Below are 14,810 nucleotides of genomic sequence, written 5' to 3' on the forward strand. Positions count from 1 at the left end.
GGTGCTCATGGGTTTGGGTGCCCATGAGGGTGAGCATGCCTAGGGATGGGTGCCCATGGGTTTGGGTGTTCATGGGTTTGGGTGCTGACAAGGGTGAGCATCCCCAGGGACGGGTGCCCATGGGTTTGGGTGTGAGTGGAGGTGGGTCCCCATGGGTTTGGGTGCCCACAAGGGTGAGCATCCCTAGGGACGGGTGCCCGTGGGTTTGGGTGCCGGCGAGGGTGAGCATCGCTAAGGATGGCTGCCCACGGGTTTGGGTGCCCAGCGCTGCACCCCGTCCCCGGGGCCGCCGGGCGGGGAGGGCCGGGGCGTCCCGGAGCCGTGGCCGGGGCGGCGCCGCCGGCGGGACCGTCCCTTCCCCTCGCCCCGCCGGGGCGGGCCGGGGCCGGGGCAGGGGCCGGGGCCGGGGCCGGGGCCCGGACCGTGCCCGTGCCCGGGGCCGCGCCGCACCGCACCGCACCGCAGCGGGCGGGCGGCGGGCGGGGCGGTGCCGGGGCCGGGGCCGGTGCCATGGGGCCGGGGCGCGGGGCGGCGGCGGGCCGGGGTCCGCTGGGGGCCCTGGCGCTGCTCTGGGCGGCCGCGGTGCTGTGCCAGCTGGGCAGCGGCAGCGTCCTCCGCCGCCGCCTCCACGCCGCCGGTTTCCTCCAGCGGCGGCTGAGCGGCGGCGAGCGGCGGGACGTGCAGCGGGAGATCCTGGCCGTGCTGGGGCTGCCCGGCCGGCCGCGGCCGCGGCCCCCCGCCGCCGCCCGCGCCCCCGCCGCCGCCGCCCCGCTCTTCATGCTGGACCTCTACCACGCCGTGGCCGGCGAGGAGGAGGCGGAGGAGGAGGAGGAGGAGGCGGCGGTGTCGCGGCCGGTGCTCACCGGGCTCAGCACCCAGAGCCCCCCGCCCGGCAGCGTCGTCAGCCGCGCCGACACCGTCGTCAGCCTCGTCAACGTGGGTGAGCGCGGCACCGGGGCAGCGGGGCGGGCGGGGGGACCGAGGCGTGGGGGCAGGATCCGGGCGGCTCGGGCAGGACCGGGGCGCACCGGGGGGACCGGAGCCTGCGGGGGGACCGGGGTGCACGGGCAGGATCCAGGCGGCTCGGGCGGGACCGGGGCGCACCGGGGTGCACGGGCAGGATCCAGACGGCTCGGGCGGGACCGGAGGGACCGGGGCGCACGGCCGGACCGGAGCAGACCGGGGCGCAGGGGCAGGCGCGGAGCCTGCGGGAGGCCCGGGGCGCAGGGGCAGGACCGGGCGGTCTCGGGAGCACCGGGCGCGGAGCCGGCGGCCGAGCCCCGCACGGGGCAGCGCGTCGCCCCCGGGGGACGCTCGGGGTTGCCGCCCGCAGCGCCGGGAGGCACCGGGGGACACCGGGGAGCAGCGCAGGGCGGGACGGGGCGCGGGGGGCTGCGGCGGCCGCGCTGTCGGGGCTGGGCGCGGCACGGAGCCCCGCTGCCAGCCCGGCCCGGGCTGCTGGACCGACCCCGACCCAGAGCCCGCGGGGCAAACCTTGGCCCTGGCTGCGGGCAGGGACCGCGGCTGCCGTAGTGACAGCTCCGAGCGTCCCGGGGTTGCTGCCGCAGCGTGTCCCCGCTCAGGAAAGTCTCTTTTGCACGGAGCTGAGCTTAATAACAGCGGGAGAGCGGCTGTGAGGGACGCAGCGGCCGTGGGGCTGCAGCCTGGGTGCTGGGAGAGAGCGGCTGCGGTCCCTGGCAAGCTGCGCGCAGCCTCGGCACGAAACCCAGCTCCGCTTAAAAAAGTGGAGATGGAGAAGGGGAAAGTCAGGCAGCGAGGGTGGGCTGAGGGCCGGCGGGCCGGGACCAAGCTGGGTCACCCAGCTTGTCCCCAAGTTGCAATGAACTGGGCTGCTTCCCCTGAGCGCTGTCTCCATCGGAACACAGCGGAGGGAGGCTGGAAACCACCGCGGGCTGAGGCAAGCTCGTCCTGCCCGAGGGAGCCGCGTCGCCCACCCTGCGCTCCCCATTTCGGTGGGCACACGTGAACTAGCCGCGGAGCGAGCGGGGCACGCAGGCAGGACAGCAGCTCTCGTGCCAGCAGCAGGGTGGACCAAATTACCTGCGGTGGGACACTGAATCACGGTTCAAAATAAAATCCTCAAGGTTGCTAATTATTGCTGGAATCCCGTCCAGCTGGTTACTGAGCAATGCCCGGCTCCAGCCACCGTCCTATTTCCAGGCGGTTGAGTGAGCGGCAGTGAAAGCAGAGCTATTTCCAGCCAGCATCAGCAGGGCCACGAGCACTCGGGGCACGAGGGGGGTCCCCTCACCAGGGCAGGCACCGGGGTGGCCTGAACGCAAGCAGGGTGAGCGGACCAGGCATGCGGATACGGAGCTTTTCCCTGCCTCTGCTCGTTGCTCTAAGGGGTGTTCGGGTGTCCCTGTCCGGGCCAAGCACGAGGCTTTTGGGGAGCATTTGTGCAAAGGCCGGGGGACGAGGTGCGGGGTAGGGGAACGTTAGTGAGCACGGAGCAGTGTCCTGGCCCATGAGCTGCGGATGTGGCTGGTGTCCTGGGCTCGGGGATGCCTCCCCAGAGCAAGGCGGGGTTCGGCTGCTGCACCGTGGTTTGCCAAAGGGCATGCAAGGGGAAGGTGCCTCACCATGGCACTGCTGAGGACCGGCCAGGGCCCCCTTTCCTCCCCTGCACCCCTCCAGACCCTGCACGGGGTCCCCCCCCCAGCCAGTGCTCTGAGCATGGGGAGAAACCCTCCCCAGGGAGCCCAGGCAGGGAGGGGACCCGCACCCTCGGGAGGAGGTATGGGCGAGCGAGGGCCATGGAGGCATCTCGCAAGTCCTCTCCATCCATTCTTACATTCCCTCTGCCACGCGTGGACGTAAAGAGGCCAGGGAGCTCCCTGGGACAGACCCTGCTGCGGCAGACAGTGGTCAGGGGGTGCCCACGGGAGCAGGCACCCAGCACCCAACTCCCATCTAGAGCCCTTGGGGCTGTGGGGGCTTTGGGGCACCAAATCCCAGCTCCTTCAACACTCAAGACCACACAAGCACCGGAAAGTGCTTTAAAATGGCCAGGTTTGATGACAGCCAGGGTGGGATGTTCGGGGGAGCTGCCCCGGAGGCATGGGTGCTGGCACAGGGGTGCTGGCACCGGGGTGCTGGCGCTGCTCCCCTTCCTGGTGCTCCTGGAGCAGCAGGGAGAGTTGGGGAACACAGTTGCAGCCTTCAATTTGAATGGCTTTGATTTCTGCGGCTTTGTCAGCCCCTTCATGTTAATTAAATAAATTTTTGTGGAAGAAGGCTAGCTTTCATTTGCATGCATAATTTGCTGCACAATTACCCTGATGGGGCATGCAAATGGGCTAAGTCGGTGCTCCATTGGGCACTTGGACCTCTTTGCTCCCAGCCACCCTGCGTAGCCCTGTGTGAGCCGGGCCGGAGCGCGGCTCCCAACGGCACACCTTTTTCCTGGGAAGGGGAAATGACAAACCGCCCCGGCGCGCAAACACGTCCCGGTTTGGGCGGGCAGAGCGGGCAGAGAGCCCTGCCTGCAGGCCTGGGCAGGTGGTGGGGCCGGGGGCAGCGAGGGCCTCCAGGCGATGGGTGGCCACCGGGCACCTTCGGTTGGGTTTGGTGGTGATGGCTCCATGCAGCCCGTCCCGCTCGCTGCCTCTCGGCGTGAGGACGAAACGCTTCGTATAAGCCTGACCCCTGCTATTTCTGTGCGCTAACTGAAGGAGTCAGGTGGGTTGTATTTTTAAGCCTGGGGTAAGGATGGGCTTTGAGATTTCTTCTTGGCCGGGGCTGAGCCACCAGCTGTGAGTCACGGTTTCGCGCAGGGTATAATCACGGAGCAGAGAGGTTTGTAACGGGAAGGCGAGGAGGAGGCTTGCAGTGCTGCTGCAGCGTGCCCGAGCCCCCCGCGACCGCCCCTCGCACACGTCCTCCCTTTCCCTCCCCGGCATCTGCCGCTGCCCCGGGATGTGGCCGGGCTCCCCCCGTGGCTGTTTCAGACGAAACGGTGAGGCAGCTCTGCCCGTGGCCGGACATCCTTCTGGCAAACACTGGCTTCGCTGGATTTGCTTCCCGGGGAGCGCTGGGGGAGGAAGGCAGGGCCGTGCTCCTTGCCACCTTTGCAAAAATAGATGCAGTGCCCCAGGGCGCTGCAAGGAGCCATTAGCGCAGGGTGGGAGCTCATGGAAACCTCTTTAATTTAGCCGGGGAGTTGGGGCGTGCTGCTCCGCTCCCCGTGCTGGCAGAGCATCGCTTGCTGCCGGCCTCGGCGCCCGTGCGGGCGCTCGCCTTCGCCCCCGCACAGTTACCACCGAAATCCAACTGCTGTCAGCAGCCGGGTCAGGATTTTCCCACTCCTCACTTCATTTCGCAGCCGTTTGTGCCTCCTCCTCTGGGTGTCCGCAGCGGCTCTGCCGGAAAACCTGGCACGGCCAAGGGACGCACGGCAGCGTTTTCCATGCAGAGGTGTCGGTGCTCCGTACACGCCCGCCGTGCGTGTTTTAAATAGGAAAAGCTTTGCAAATAAAATCCCCTGGGGTCCACCTGCCCCACCGTGCTCTCGGCTGGCTGTTTGTAGGGCTGGGGGAGCCGGGGCGATGCCAGCGGAGGCCGAGGCTGCCTCACAGCCACGTGCGGCTGGGCCGGGGGTGCCCGGTGCCGAGCCCCATGTCCTGCGGCTCCTGATATTCGTCTTGGGAGGATGGAGGAAGCGCTCGTGAGACAAAGTGGGAGCCTGGCAGAGGCTTGGCTGCATGTCGCAGCACTTGGGAAAACTCCTAAGTCTCTCCCTGCTTCAGAAAGCCTCCGCAGCTTATTTTTTCCTGCTTGCAAGCGAAGGATAACATCTTCCTTGCATCTCCTTTAAACCTATTTTAGGATTCAGTGCACTTGATGTGGTTGAATATCCTGGCATTTCCTTTTAATTTAGTGTCTGAAATGATCATGGGGACCATTGGGAGCAGCCAGGACCAGTAATTACGACTGATGCACAGTTTATAGAAACAGAGAAAGTTTACAATGAAAAAGTGCAGCTATAAATAACCCGGGGAGCAGGACGAAGGCAGGCGGCCCCATCGCCCCTTCTCTGGGAAGAGATCGGAGCGCGCTGGGGCTGGGAGACGCTGCGGGGCTCAGCCCGGTGGGAGCTGGGCATCCCCTGCCAGGGGTTGCGTGGCCCCACAGCCATTTAGATACGTATATAATACTTTTTTATTATTTTTTCGGCGTGGTGGGAGCACAGTTGTGGCATTCAGCTTTGGGGAAAGAAGCAGCAGCTCTTAGGGGCGAGACAGTAAATGCCAAAGGAGGGGGCAAGGCGAGCAAAGAGCTTGGGTTGGGTTTTTTTAGTGTGTCTCATCCGCAATCCGGATAATCCGCCCACAGATAATTGAGGGTTGGCGGTGCGGCTGAGTCAACCCGCCTCGAATCAATAGCAGGTTCCCAGGCACGCCGGGCTGCCGGCCGGCCGGGGAGGGCCCGTCACCCGCACACCCCAGCACCAGCAGCATTTTAGCACCCACTTTTCTGCCCAGGCAAAGGGCACTGGGTGCTTTCAGGATGCGACACGCGCTCCCTCACTGCACGGTCATCATTTTGCAGCCGTTTACAATTTTTGCCAGAAAACACAGCGATATTAAATCCCCCCAACCTGCTAAACGCCGCGTAGCCGGTCCCGTCCCCATCGCCCTCCTCTGCCGCGCTAACCCCGTGTCGGCACAGGAGAGGATGCTTCGCCCTTGGTCCTGCCCTTCCAAGGGGGTTCCTTCTTCTGCGCCACAAGATGGGGATTGCTCCTGGTCTCTCGTCCCAAATACCAGGCAGCTTGCTATTAAGGCCAGCTCGTTTGGTTCATCAAGGTGCACAGCTAATTGCAGTCTCCTTCAGCATTTCTCATCCCTGGCCAGGGCGTCCCCATCCCCGCCAGCTCACCCGCCTCTGCCTTCAGCCCTGGTCTCCTCCGTCACCACCGCAGCGTACAGATGCAAAGATTTCATAGCAAACTGCTTCTTTAGCAAAGGTTTTCACCCTTCTCCGGGGCCAAAAATCACCCTGAGGGCTTTTTCCGTGTCGCTGGGTCCCCGTGACCTCCTTGGCTCTGCTGCAAAAGTCCCCCTGCCCTTCCCTGGAGCCCCCCGAGCGGTACCGCAGCATCGCTTTACCCAAGCCACTCGGCCCGCGAAGATCGTGGCGATTTCTGAGCCAGTATTTAGTCTGGTTGGGTCTCGCGCGATGCCAGGGAGCAAAGGGCTAACCCAAGTGACCCATGAAATACCCGGGTGACCAAAAATACCTGAGGGGACACCGCTTTGTACCCGGGTGTCCCCTGGACCTCCCGCAGGACCTCCCGCTGGGGGTTTATCAATGAAAAAAATATAAAAAATAGAACAAAGGAGGGGATTCCTCTGGTTGTGTTTTGGGGGGGTTTAAGGATTTTCCAAGAGCCGTGAGGCATCGACGGCCTCAGCAGCATCTTTAATGGCCCAGGAGCGTTAAACCATCAGTGATGGGTCAGTGGAAGAAACGGAAACGCAGAAAAGGGCTGGGGAGACCTTGAGCGGCTGCAGCGGGGTCGGGGGGCCGGTGCGTCCCCTCTGAGGGGGTGCGCGGGCCGGATCCGGCTCCCCGCAGCATCCTCCCGCCCGCGGCTGGCCGCCGGCCGGGCAGCCTCCCCACGGGAGCAGGAAGCGTTCTCCGCATCCGCCCCTGCCCGCCTGGCCCCGGGCTTTTTTTATAACATAACTTGTGGTGAGCCCAGTAGCTGGAGGGAATGTGAGGGTTTTTTGTAAAAAAAAAAAAAAAAAAAGGAAAAAAAAAAAGAGAAAAAAAAAGATTAAAAAAAAAAAAAAGAAAAAAAAAATCCATGGATGCATAATTAAAATCTCAGCGTTCGGTTTGGAGAGATGCGCCACGCCGCTCCCCCTGCGTAAACGGGGACGGCAACTTTATGGTGTATGAAATTTGGAATGTTTTTTTCCCGCCTGGAATCGGTTAAAGATTGCATTTAAAACATGCGTTTTTATTTATTTAATTATTTGTTTGTTTAATTTTTAAAAGTAAGCGCCGGGTCGGATTTGTTACATTGCTTTTGTGCCTGAAGCAGGAGGAGCTTTAATCACTTTAATTATATTCAGTCATGGCAGCCTGGAATATTTTTAAAGAATAATTTGAAGAAAATAATTACAGATCAGAGAAACTGTGTGGGGCTGCATTACCGTAAAGAAAGACGGCGTTTTTTTCCTTTATGGACTTAATAAAAAAAAAAAAAAAAAATCAGATTTTCTCCGTTCCCAACATGCACTAGATGATTGCTGCAGAAAGTAGGTATTTTTAGTAAAAAGCGAGGTTTTATTTTTCCAGAGCAGTGACCTGACAGTCCCCCGTAGGCTGAAAATCTTTATATTTCAGCAGCCCGAAGCCTGCAGGGCAGAGGGGACCTGTGACGCCCGGCGATGGCCCCGGGGAGCCCTGGGCTGCCCAGATTTTGTCCCCCGAGCACCTGCAGCCAGAAAAGCTTGCAAAACCCCCGATTCCTGCTCCAGGCGGTCCCGCCGCCCCAAAAAGCTGGGGTTTTGGGGTGGGTTTTCACCCTTTGGAGAAGCGCGAAGGGCTGCAGCCCCTAAACCGCAGCGCGAGGGGCAGCTTCTCTGTGCGCTGGCCATAGCCAAGCCCTCGTGCTTTTTATTTTATTTTTTTTTTTAATTAATAATAAAGAAAGAGGGCCGGGAGGTTTACAGCAAAATAAAGTCGGGGCGGGGGGTTGTGCAAAAAATGGGGGCGTTGCATCAAGATTAAAACTCTCGGGAGAGGAGAGATGGGAATTTGCAGCAGCAGCCAAGAGCTCAGGGGGTGAGGGGCCCTGAGCCAGGGGGGTTTGTCCCCAAATCGGGGGCAAATCGGGTCGGTGGGACTCGGCGGGGAGCTGCAGGCTCTGACCAGCCCGTCAGGGTGGCCGGTGCCACGGTGAGGGCCAGGCACAGCCCTCCCTGACCCCTTTGCTCCGCAGTCGAGCAGGACCGGGACATCTTCTCACCGAAGCCGTACTGGAAGGAGTTCAGATTCGACCTGACCCAGGTGCCCACGGGCGAGTCGGTGACGGCCGCTGAGTTTCGCATCTACAAGGCGCGGGGTGTCACCCGCCACGCCAACAACACCCTCCACATCAGCATCTACGAGATCGCCGCCGAGCACTCCAACAGGTGACAGGGGCAGGGACGGGGATGAGGATGATGGGGATGAGGATGGAGACGTGGATGGGGATGAGGATGGGGAGGGAATGAAGATGGTGGGGATGAGGATGGAGACGTGGATGGGGATGAGGATGGGGAGGGAATGAAGATGGTGGGGATGAGGATGGAGACGTGGATGGGGATGAGGATGGGGAGGGAATGAAGATGGTGGGGATGAGGATGGAGACGTGGATGGGGATGAGGATGGGGAGGGAATGAAGATGGTGGGGATGAGGATGGAGACGTGGATGGGGATGAGGATGGGGAGGGAATGAAGATGGTGGGGATGAGGATGGAGACGTGGATGGGGATGAGGATGGGGAGGGAATGAAGATGGTGGGGATGAGGATGGAGACGTGGATGGGGATGAGGATGGGGAGGGAATGAAGATGGTGGGGATGAGGATGGAGACGTGGATGGGGATGAGGATGGGGAGGGAATGAAGATGGTGGGGATGAGGATGGAGACGTGGATGGGGATGAGGATGGGGAGGGAATGAAGATGGTGGGGATGAGGATGGAGATGGGTGTGGGAATGAAGATGATGAGGATGGGGATGGGCATGAGGATGCGGATAGGGATGGGGATGGGAATGAAGATGGTGGGGATGGAGACAGGGATGGGGATGAACATGGGGATGGGGCCCCTCGCAAGCACCAGCCCCGGCACTTTCCCTTCTCACCACCAAGGGAAGCAGCACCGCCACGGCCCCGCTGTTCCCACGTTTCCCACCGGGCAATGTCAGACCCCCGCTTTTCGGCCGGGGCTGGGAGGATGCTTTTCCCAGGGCAGCTGCCAGGGTGCCACCATCACGTGCAGCACAGCCGGCGGCACCGGGAGCCACCGTCCTGACCCTGCTGTGCCGGGACCTGTATGGACACAGGCACCAAGGCCTCATTTCCGTGAATTATCGCTGGTGCTGGTGCCCTTTGGTTGCTATTACTCACCTGCTTGGGGTTTTTTTTTTTTTCCCTCATTTCCACAGGGAGTCTGACCTGTTCCTGCTGGATGTCCAGGACCTGCGTGCCGGGACCGAGGGCTGGCTGGTATTTGACGTCACGGCCGCCAGCAACCACTGGTTAGTGGATCAGAAATACAACCTGGGGCTGCGACTCTACGTGGAGACGGACGACGGTAAGCCTGCCCAGCCTGCCTCCAGCATTCGAGGCCAAATCCCCGGGAACTGGAGCTTTCTCATCTCCCCTCTCGGTGCCATGGAGGGCAGTGGTGGGGAGGGTTTGTCGCGCTGCAATTTTAAATTTCCAGCTGTGATGGAGAACAGCGGGTGCCAGAAGTCCGCAGCGCTGGATTTGCAAGCAAGGCTTGATAGCAAAGCCTCCCAAAGGCAGTCATGCTAATGGGGTTCCTGGTGTGGGCTGTAATAACTCCATTAGCACTTAATGAACTCCTTACCTGGAGGGATCCTCGTGTATGTGTGGAGGATTAACCCTCTTCTCACCAAGGGGTCAAATCTGCTCCAAAAGTGCCATTTGCAGGCGCACGGGCACACAAAAGAGCATCTCCGCTGCCGTGTAGGGAGAAATCGCAGCCGTTGGAAATTGGCTGCAGAAATCCATCCCCTTCCCTCCCAGCTGAGCATTCCTCCCCAGAGACAAAGGGGAAAAAAAAAACCCAAAAACCCAACATTTGCTTGGGTCTCACTTGGTTTTTCAACCCGAATCGCTCTCCGTGCCCATCGCACGGTGGTGGCCATGCAGGATGAGGCCGTACCACCTCCGTGAGCAGCCCCTCATACACCCGCCTGGGGATGCAGGATGTACACCAGCAGAGAGGGAGCCTCTGGGGGGGTCCAGCCACGTGGGATGGCGAAACCGCAGCTCTCCCGCTGCAAATTTCCTTCTGTATTTTTTTCCCCCCTCCTTGCTTTAACCGAATGAGTTCATTCTGAGAGCAAACCTGAGCGCGTGGTCCCATCCCTGCAGGGCACAGCGTCGACCCGGGCTCGGCAGGGCTGCTGGGGCGCCGGGGGCCCCGCTCCAAGCAGCCCTTCATGGTGACGTTTTTCCGGGCGAGCCCCAGCCCCACGCGCGTTACGCGGGCGGCCAAGCCCCCGAGGAGGAGGCAGCCCAAGAAGACGAACGACCTCCCACATCCAAACAAGCTGCCGGGAATTTTTGGTAAGAGCTTTGTGGGGTGAGAAGTGGTGTCCCTACGGGGCACCTATGTCCCTTTCTGGTGTCCCTATGGAAAACACCGTGCTCTGCTGCTGCCACGACCATGGGACCTTTTGTTAGCACCTTGTCTTGCAAGGAATCCCAATTTTGGCCCAGAAGCGCATCCCCGGGGGAGCAGGGCTCGGGGTTTTCAGGATTGGGGTTGTTTGCAGTTCAGGAGGTGCAGTGGGTCTGGGGCGGGTGCCCTCAAGGTGATGGTGTTTCGTGGGATTTTTTTTGGGATACCTGAATATTGGACATCTTTTTGCATCACCGCCCTCGGCTTTGAAGCCGCCCTGGGAGGGCATCACCCCAGGAGGGTGTCATGGCCCCAGGAAGCTGCTCAGGCAGGAGGGGAGCGGGAAGCCCCAGCTCTCCCGAACTCATTTATCTTGGGAAACCCTCAAAACCAACTCCGCTGTGAGCAGAGCTGGGATTTAGCCCTTTCCAGGCTGAATCTCCTCATCCCTATGTTGGAGCAATAAATTTCAGGCCAGTTTGAAGCTTCTTTTCCCTTTGTGCGACAAGAGAAGCTCCTCTGCTTTTGTTCTTCTGAACTCACCCCAGTCGTACGGGCTGTTCGGTCCCACCCCGAGCGGTGATGGCTGCAGCCGGGCGGGTGGTCGGGGCGCTGGCACCGTGGGGCTGACGCTGGCTGTCCCCTTCTCCCGCAGATGACGTCCATGCCGCGGACGGGCGGCAGGTCTGCCGGCGCCACGAGCTCTACGTCAGCTTTCAGGACCTCGGCTGGCTGGTACTTGTCTACTGGGAGAAGTAAATGCGAAAAAACCCCATCGTCCTCCCCCCGGGCTCCCTCCCGGCCTGGCTTCTCCTGCCCATAAAGCGATCTGCAGCCATGTGAGCAGGGCAGGGCAGCCGGGAGCTGCCGCAGCTCCGTCCCAGGAGCTGGGAAGGCAAACATGAACTGCCACAACCCCAAACCCCACCGGTGACCCCGAACAACTCAGTGCTCAGTCCAAAAAATCAAAATAAACCCTTGCTGCTGGCACGGCCACCCGGGGAGGAGCCGGCTGGGTTGTTTTTGCAGGTGGGGAATGGATGAAGGGGCACAGAAAGGGTAAAGCCCGTGGCGTAACCGGTGTAAACCCCCTTTTTTTTTTTTTTTTTTTTTTGCAGGACTGGGTGATTGCCCCACAGGGGTACTCAGCCTACTACTGCGAGGGGGAGTGTGCCTTCCCCCTGGACTCCTGCATGAACGCCACCAACCATGCCATCCTGCAGTCCCTGGTCAGTGCAGCCCCGGGGGGGGATGCTTGGGGAGCGGTCGGAGCCCAGCCGGTCCCCGTGGAGAGCTGGATTTGGGGCTGGGCACGCCTGGGTTTGAGCGTGTTTAGGTCGGAGGGTGCAGTTTAGCCCCAGCTCCCAATAAAAAAATCGGTGGGTGCACTCGCATCTGGATGGGTGCTCCCCTGTCAGCTGGTGGGCGAGGGCATCGTGTCGCCCGTGCATCCTCCCCGCCAGCCGTGCGCGAGGGTTTCACCTGAGGTCCCGGGAAGCACCGTTGTGGCTCAGCACCCAAACGTTGGGCTCAGCATATTCTAAGCAGGAAGGCTTTAATGCCCCGTTTTTCCCAAACCCACCCCGCATCCCAGCCGGTGCTTTAATTTCTGGAATTTCCTGCCCTGTGAGTGTTTGGTTTCCCAATGGCAGAGTCACACCGGCTCCGGTGTTCGCGGTTAATTATAGGGAGAACCGAGTCCTCGTCTGAGCCTTTGAAGGTGTTGCCTGGCGGGGTTTAATTTTTGCATTGACAAAGCTGCCAGAGGCCCCGTCCGGGGCTGGGCACGATCCTGGCAGCGGCAGGGAGGGGTCCCCTTCCCCCCTACACCCACCCATCGCCCCTAAACCCAACACTCTTCCCGAAACAGAGCCGTTCGGGCAGGATGTGAATCACCTGGTGCCTGGATCCGGCCCTTCTGGGAAGCGCCGGGGCAAACGCGGCCGGGGAGCCATGCCAACCCCGGCCAGTGCTGCAAATAGCAGGGTTTGACAGCAAAAACACCGGACTTCCGAACTAGGAGAGCTCGGCTGCCCCTGCAATAAATTAATCGCACATGTCGGGTAAAGCCGGCGAGGGCTGTGTGCGTCCGGCAGCCCGTGAACCTCCCCGCTCGCACCGTACAGTGAATTACTGGGATAACGTGTGTCCCGAGCAGGGGATGAAGGAGCCGAAGGAGAGTTGTGCTCAGAAAGGCGTTGTGTACTTAAGATTTTAGTGCAATCTGGTAAATTTGGAGCAGCACTGAGCCCTGAAGGAGAATCTCTATTGCAACAGCATCCAGCACCCCCCACCCACACAGGGGTGAGTCCCGCACTGCCCTGATTATTTTTTTTTTTTAGCCATTTGCCTATTTACAGAGAGAAAAGGGCCCAGAAATCCCACATTAATGAAGGGGCTGCCTGGCCCACGCAGTGCCATGAGCCCCGATCCAATATAAACTGCAGCAAGGACTGCTCAGAGTTTAGAATAAATATTTTTGCAAAAAGCTGGAAATAATCTCCCCATTCACCCAAGCTTTTTGCAGTTAAGAGCTGGTTTGATGCTTTTTCTTCTGCCCGGAGCCACGGTCGCTGGCACTGATGGGCTCCATCCATCCCCCAGGTCCACCTGATGAAGCCCGAGGCCGTGCCCAAGGCGTGCTGTGCCCCCACGAAGCTCAGTGCCACCTCCGTCCTCTACTACGACAGCAACAACAACGTCATCCTCAAGAAGCACCGCAACATGGTGGTGAAATCCTGCGGCTGCCACTGACGGCCGGGTCCCATCCCGGCCCCGCCAGAGCAACGTGACACTGGGTTTCTGCTGCGTGCGTGGAAGAGGAGTTTCATGGGCCGCATCATAGCAAAGTCCATTAATAATAATAAATAATAAAAATAAATCCCTCCCCCCCCTTCCTAGAAGTGGATGTAAATAGTATAAAACTTTTATTCTCTTACTACACTTAGTGAGACACATACGTATATACACATACATATATATAGGAGAGGATTTGTGGCTGGTTACGTGTCCGTTTTGTTTGCGGCTGATGCGTTTTCCCCTGGCGCTGCTGGCTCAGAGGCTGCTGCAGTCCCTGGTGTTGGCAGAGGCAGTTTGGGCTGAAGAGGAATTAGGACAAGGGAGGTGGCAGCCGAGTTGCTCTGGGATTGAGCCGTTTCTAGCCATGTACGTCTAACCCACTCACCTCTAACCAGCGCTTTTAATTCCCTTCATGAAAACACCGTCAGCCAATTAAGTAGCTGGCTGACTAACCCGCTCCTGTTTACTTAAAGTTCACGAAACTCAGCCAGTTGGAAAAAAAAAAAAAATATCCATATTGAGCTATGACACTGTTATAAAATAAACGCCTAGTTTGGAAAGTAAACACATAGTTTCTCTTGCTGTTTGTTTTTTAATAAATGTCACAGCACAGCAGCGCTCTGTTTGGCAGATGGGATTTTGCAATGAAAAAAATACTTGGGATTGGCTAAAATGGTACCTATTTGCTTGAAAATAAACCCCGCCAAAGCGTTGTGATGTGAGGTGTAGGTCAGGCTGTGTCTCCCCGGCTAGAGAGCGGCTGCGCTCGCCAGTGGATGCTTCCCATGGGCTCACGACGGGGCTGTGGCCGCACTGGCCCCGGCCCCGGGCAGCTTCCCTGTGCTATTTGCACAATTAAGTTATTTATTTGCTCCGATTTTAAAAGTAAACGGCCTGGCCTGTTTCTCAGCTTGGGTACCTGGGAAACCTTGTGTCACTGAACAAATAATGAACCTCACTTAGCTGAATGCAAAGAAAAAAAATCCCAATAAACCCACCAAAATAAGAAAGATCTGCTCCCTGCCAACGCCTGGCTTCCGGAGAAAAGGTCTCGCCTCTTCGGAAAGATTTCATCTGCCAACTAATTCCACATGAAATCCAGCTCAGGATGCAATCGCGGCTCCGTGCGACACAGTGCCTTCTGCAGAGAGTGAGCTTCCATCGACTCCCTCCATCAAGCAAGGGCTCTCCCTGGTTCAGGTGTTGCTGAAGATTTCTGCAAGGTCCGACTTCGAAAATTTGAGATTTAAACAACAAAAAGAAAGGAGCAAGGAAGGGAAATGCTGAGTTGGTTTCTCTGTTTGTCAGGTATCACATCTGAGTGCCCATATCTCACCTTATCCCAGTCGGGCAATGCACGACCCCCAGACAGTGTGGAAAACGGGCAAGTGAATAAAAACAACCCAGTGTTTATTATGGAAAAGCAACACCCCTGATCTGTGAGCAGCCGGGCTGGTGAGACGGAAAATCCCCAATTGCACAAGCCCTTAAAAACATCCCCTAAACCCCAGCCCCGCGCACCTGACCCTCCTCTCTGCCCTGGCAGCCCCATCCCTCCTGCAAACGCCTGCGCAAGCTCTAAACCACACATCCCTTCCTCCCCGCAAACACGCATTCCCAG

At 59.4% G+C, this 14,810-nt stretch overlaps 1 protein-coding gene across 1 annotated transcript; it reads left to right on the forward strand.

The window, feature by feature from the left end:
• The first annotated feature begins 510 nt into the window (after positions 1-510).
• Positions 511-13,669, forward strand: LOC142419489 (bone morphogenetic protein 8A-like). The gene is made up of 7 exons (XM_075522512.1): positions 511-940; positions 7,976-8,168; positions 9,183-9,331; positions 10,141-10,335; positions 11,046-11,125; positions 11,509-11,619; positions 12,995-13,669. Exons 1-7 carry the CDS (start codon positions 511-513, stop codon positions 13,142-13,144), a joined length of 1,308 nt encoding a protein of 435 aa, XP_075378627.1. The 3' UTR covers positions 13,145-13,669.
• The last annotated feature ends 1,141 nt before the right edge of the window (positions 13,670-14,810 follow it).

The sequence above is a fragment of the Mycteria americana genome, chromosome 21 (genome assembly GCF_035582795.1).
Source record: "Mycteria americana isolate JAX WOST 10 ecotype Jacksonville Zoo and Gardens chromosome 21, USCA_MyAme_1.0, whole genome shotgun sequence".
In the NCBI taxonomy this organism is placed as follows: domain Eukaryota; kingdom Metazoa; phylum Chordata; class Aves; order Ciconiiformes; family Ciconiidae; genus Mycteria; species Mycteria americana.

Bases quoted from the DNA above. Each gene is read 5' to 3' on its own strand.
- LOC142419489 (XM_075522512.1), top strand. From the start codon at position 511: ATGGGGCCGGGGCGCGGGGCGGCGGCGGGCCGGGGTCCGCTGGGGGCC. The intron at 9,332-10,140 runs GTAAGCCTGCCC...CCATCCCTGCAG, and splicing joins CTACGTGGAGACGGACGACG to GGCACAGCGTCGACCCGGGC. The intron at 10,336-11,045 runs GTAAGAGCTTTG...CTTCTCCCGCAG, and splicing joins CAAGCTGCCGGGAATTTTTG to ATGACGTCCATGCCGCGGAC.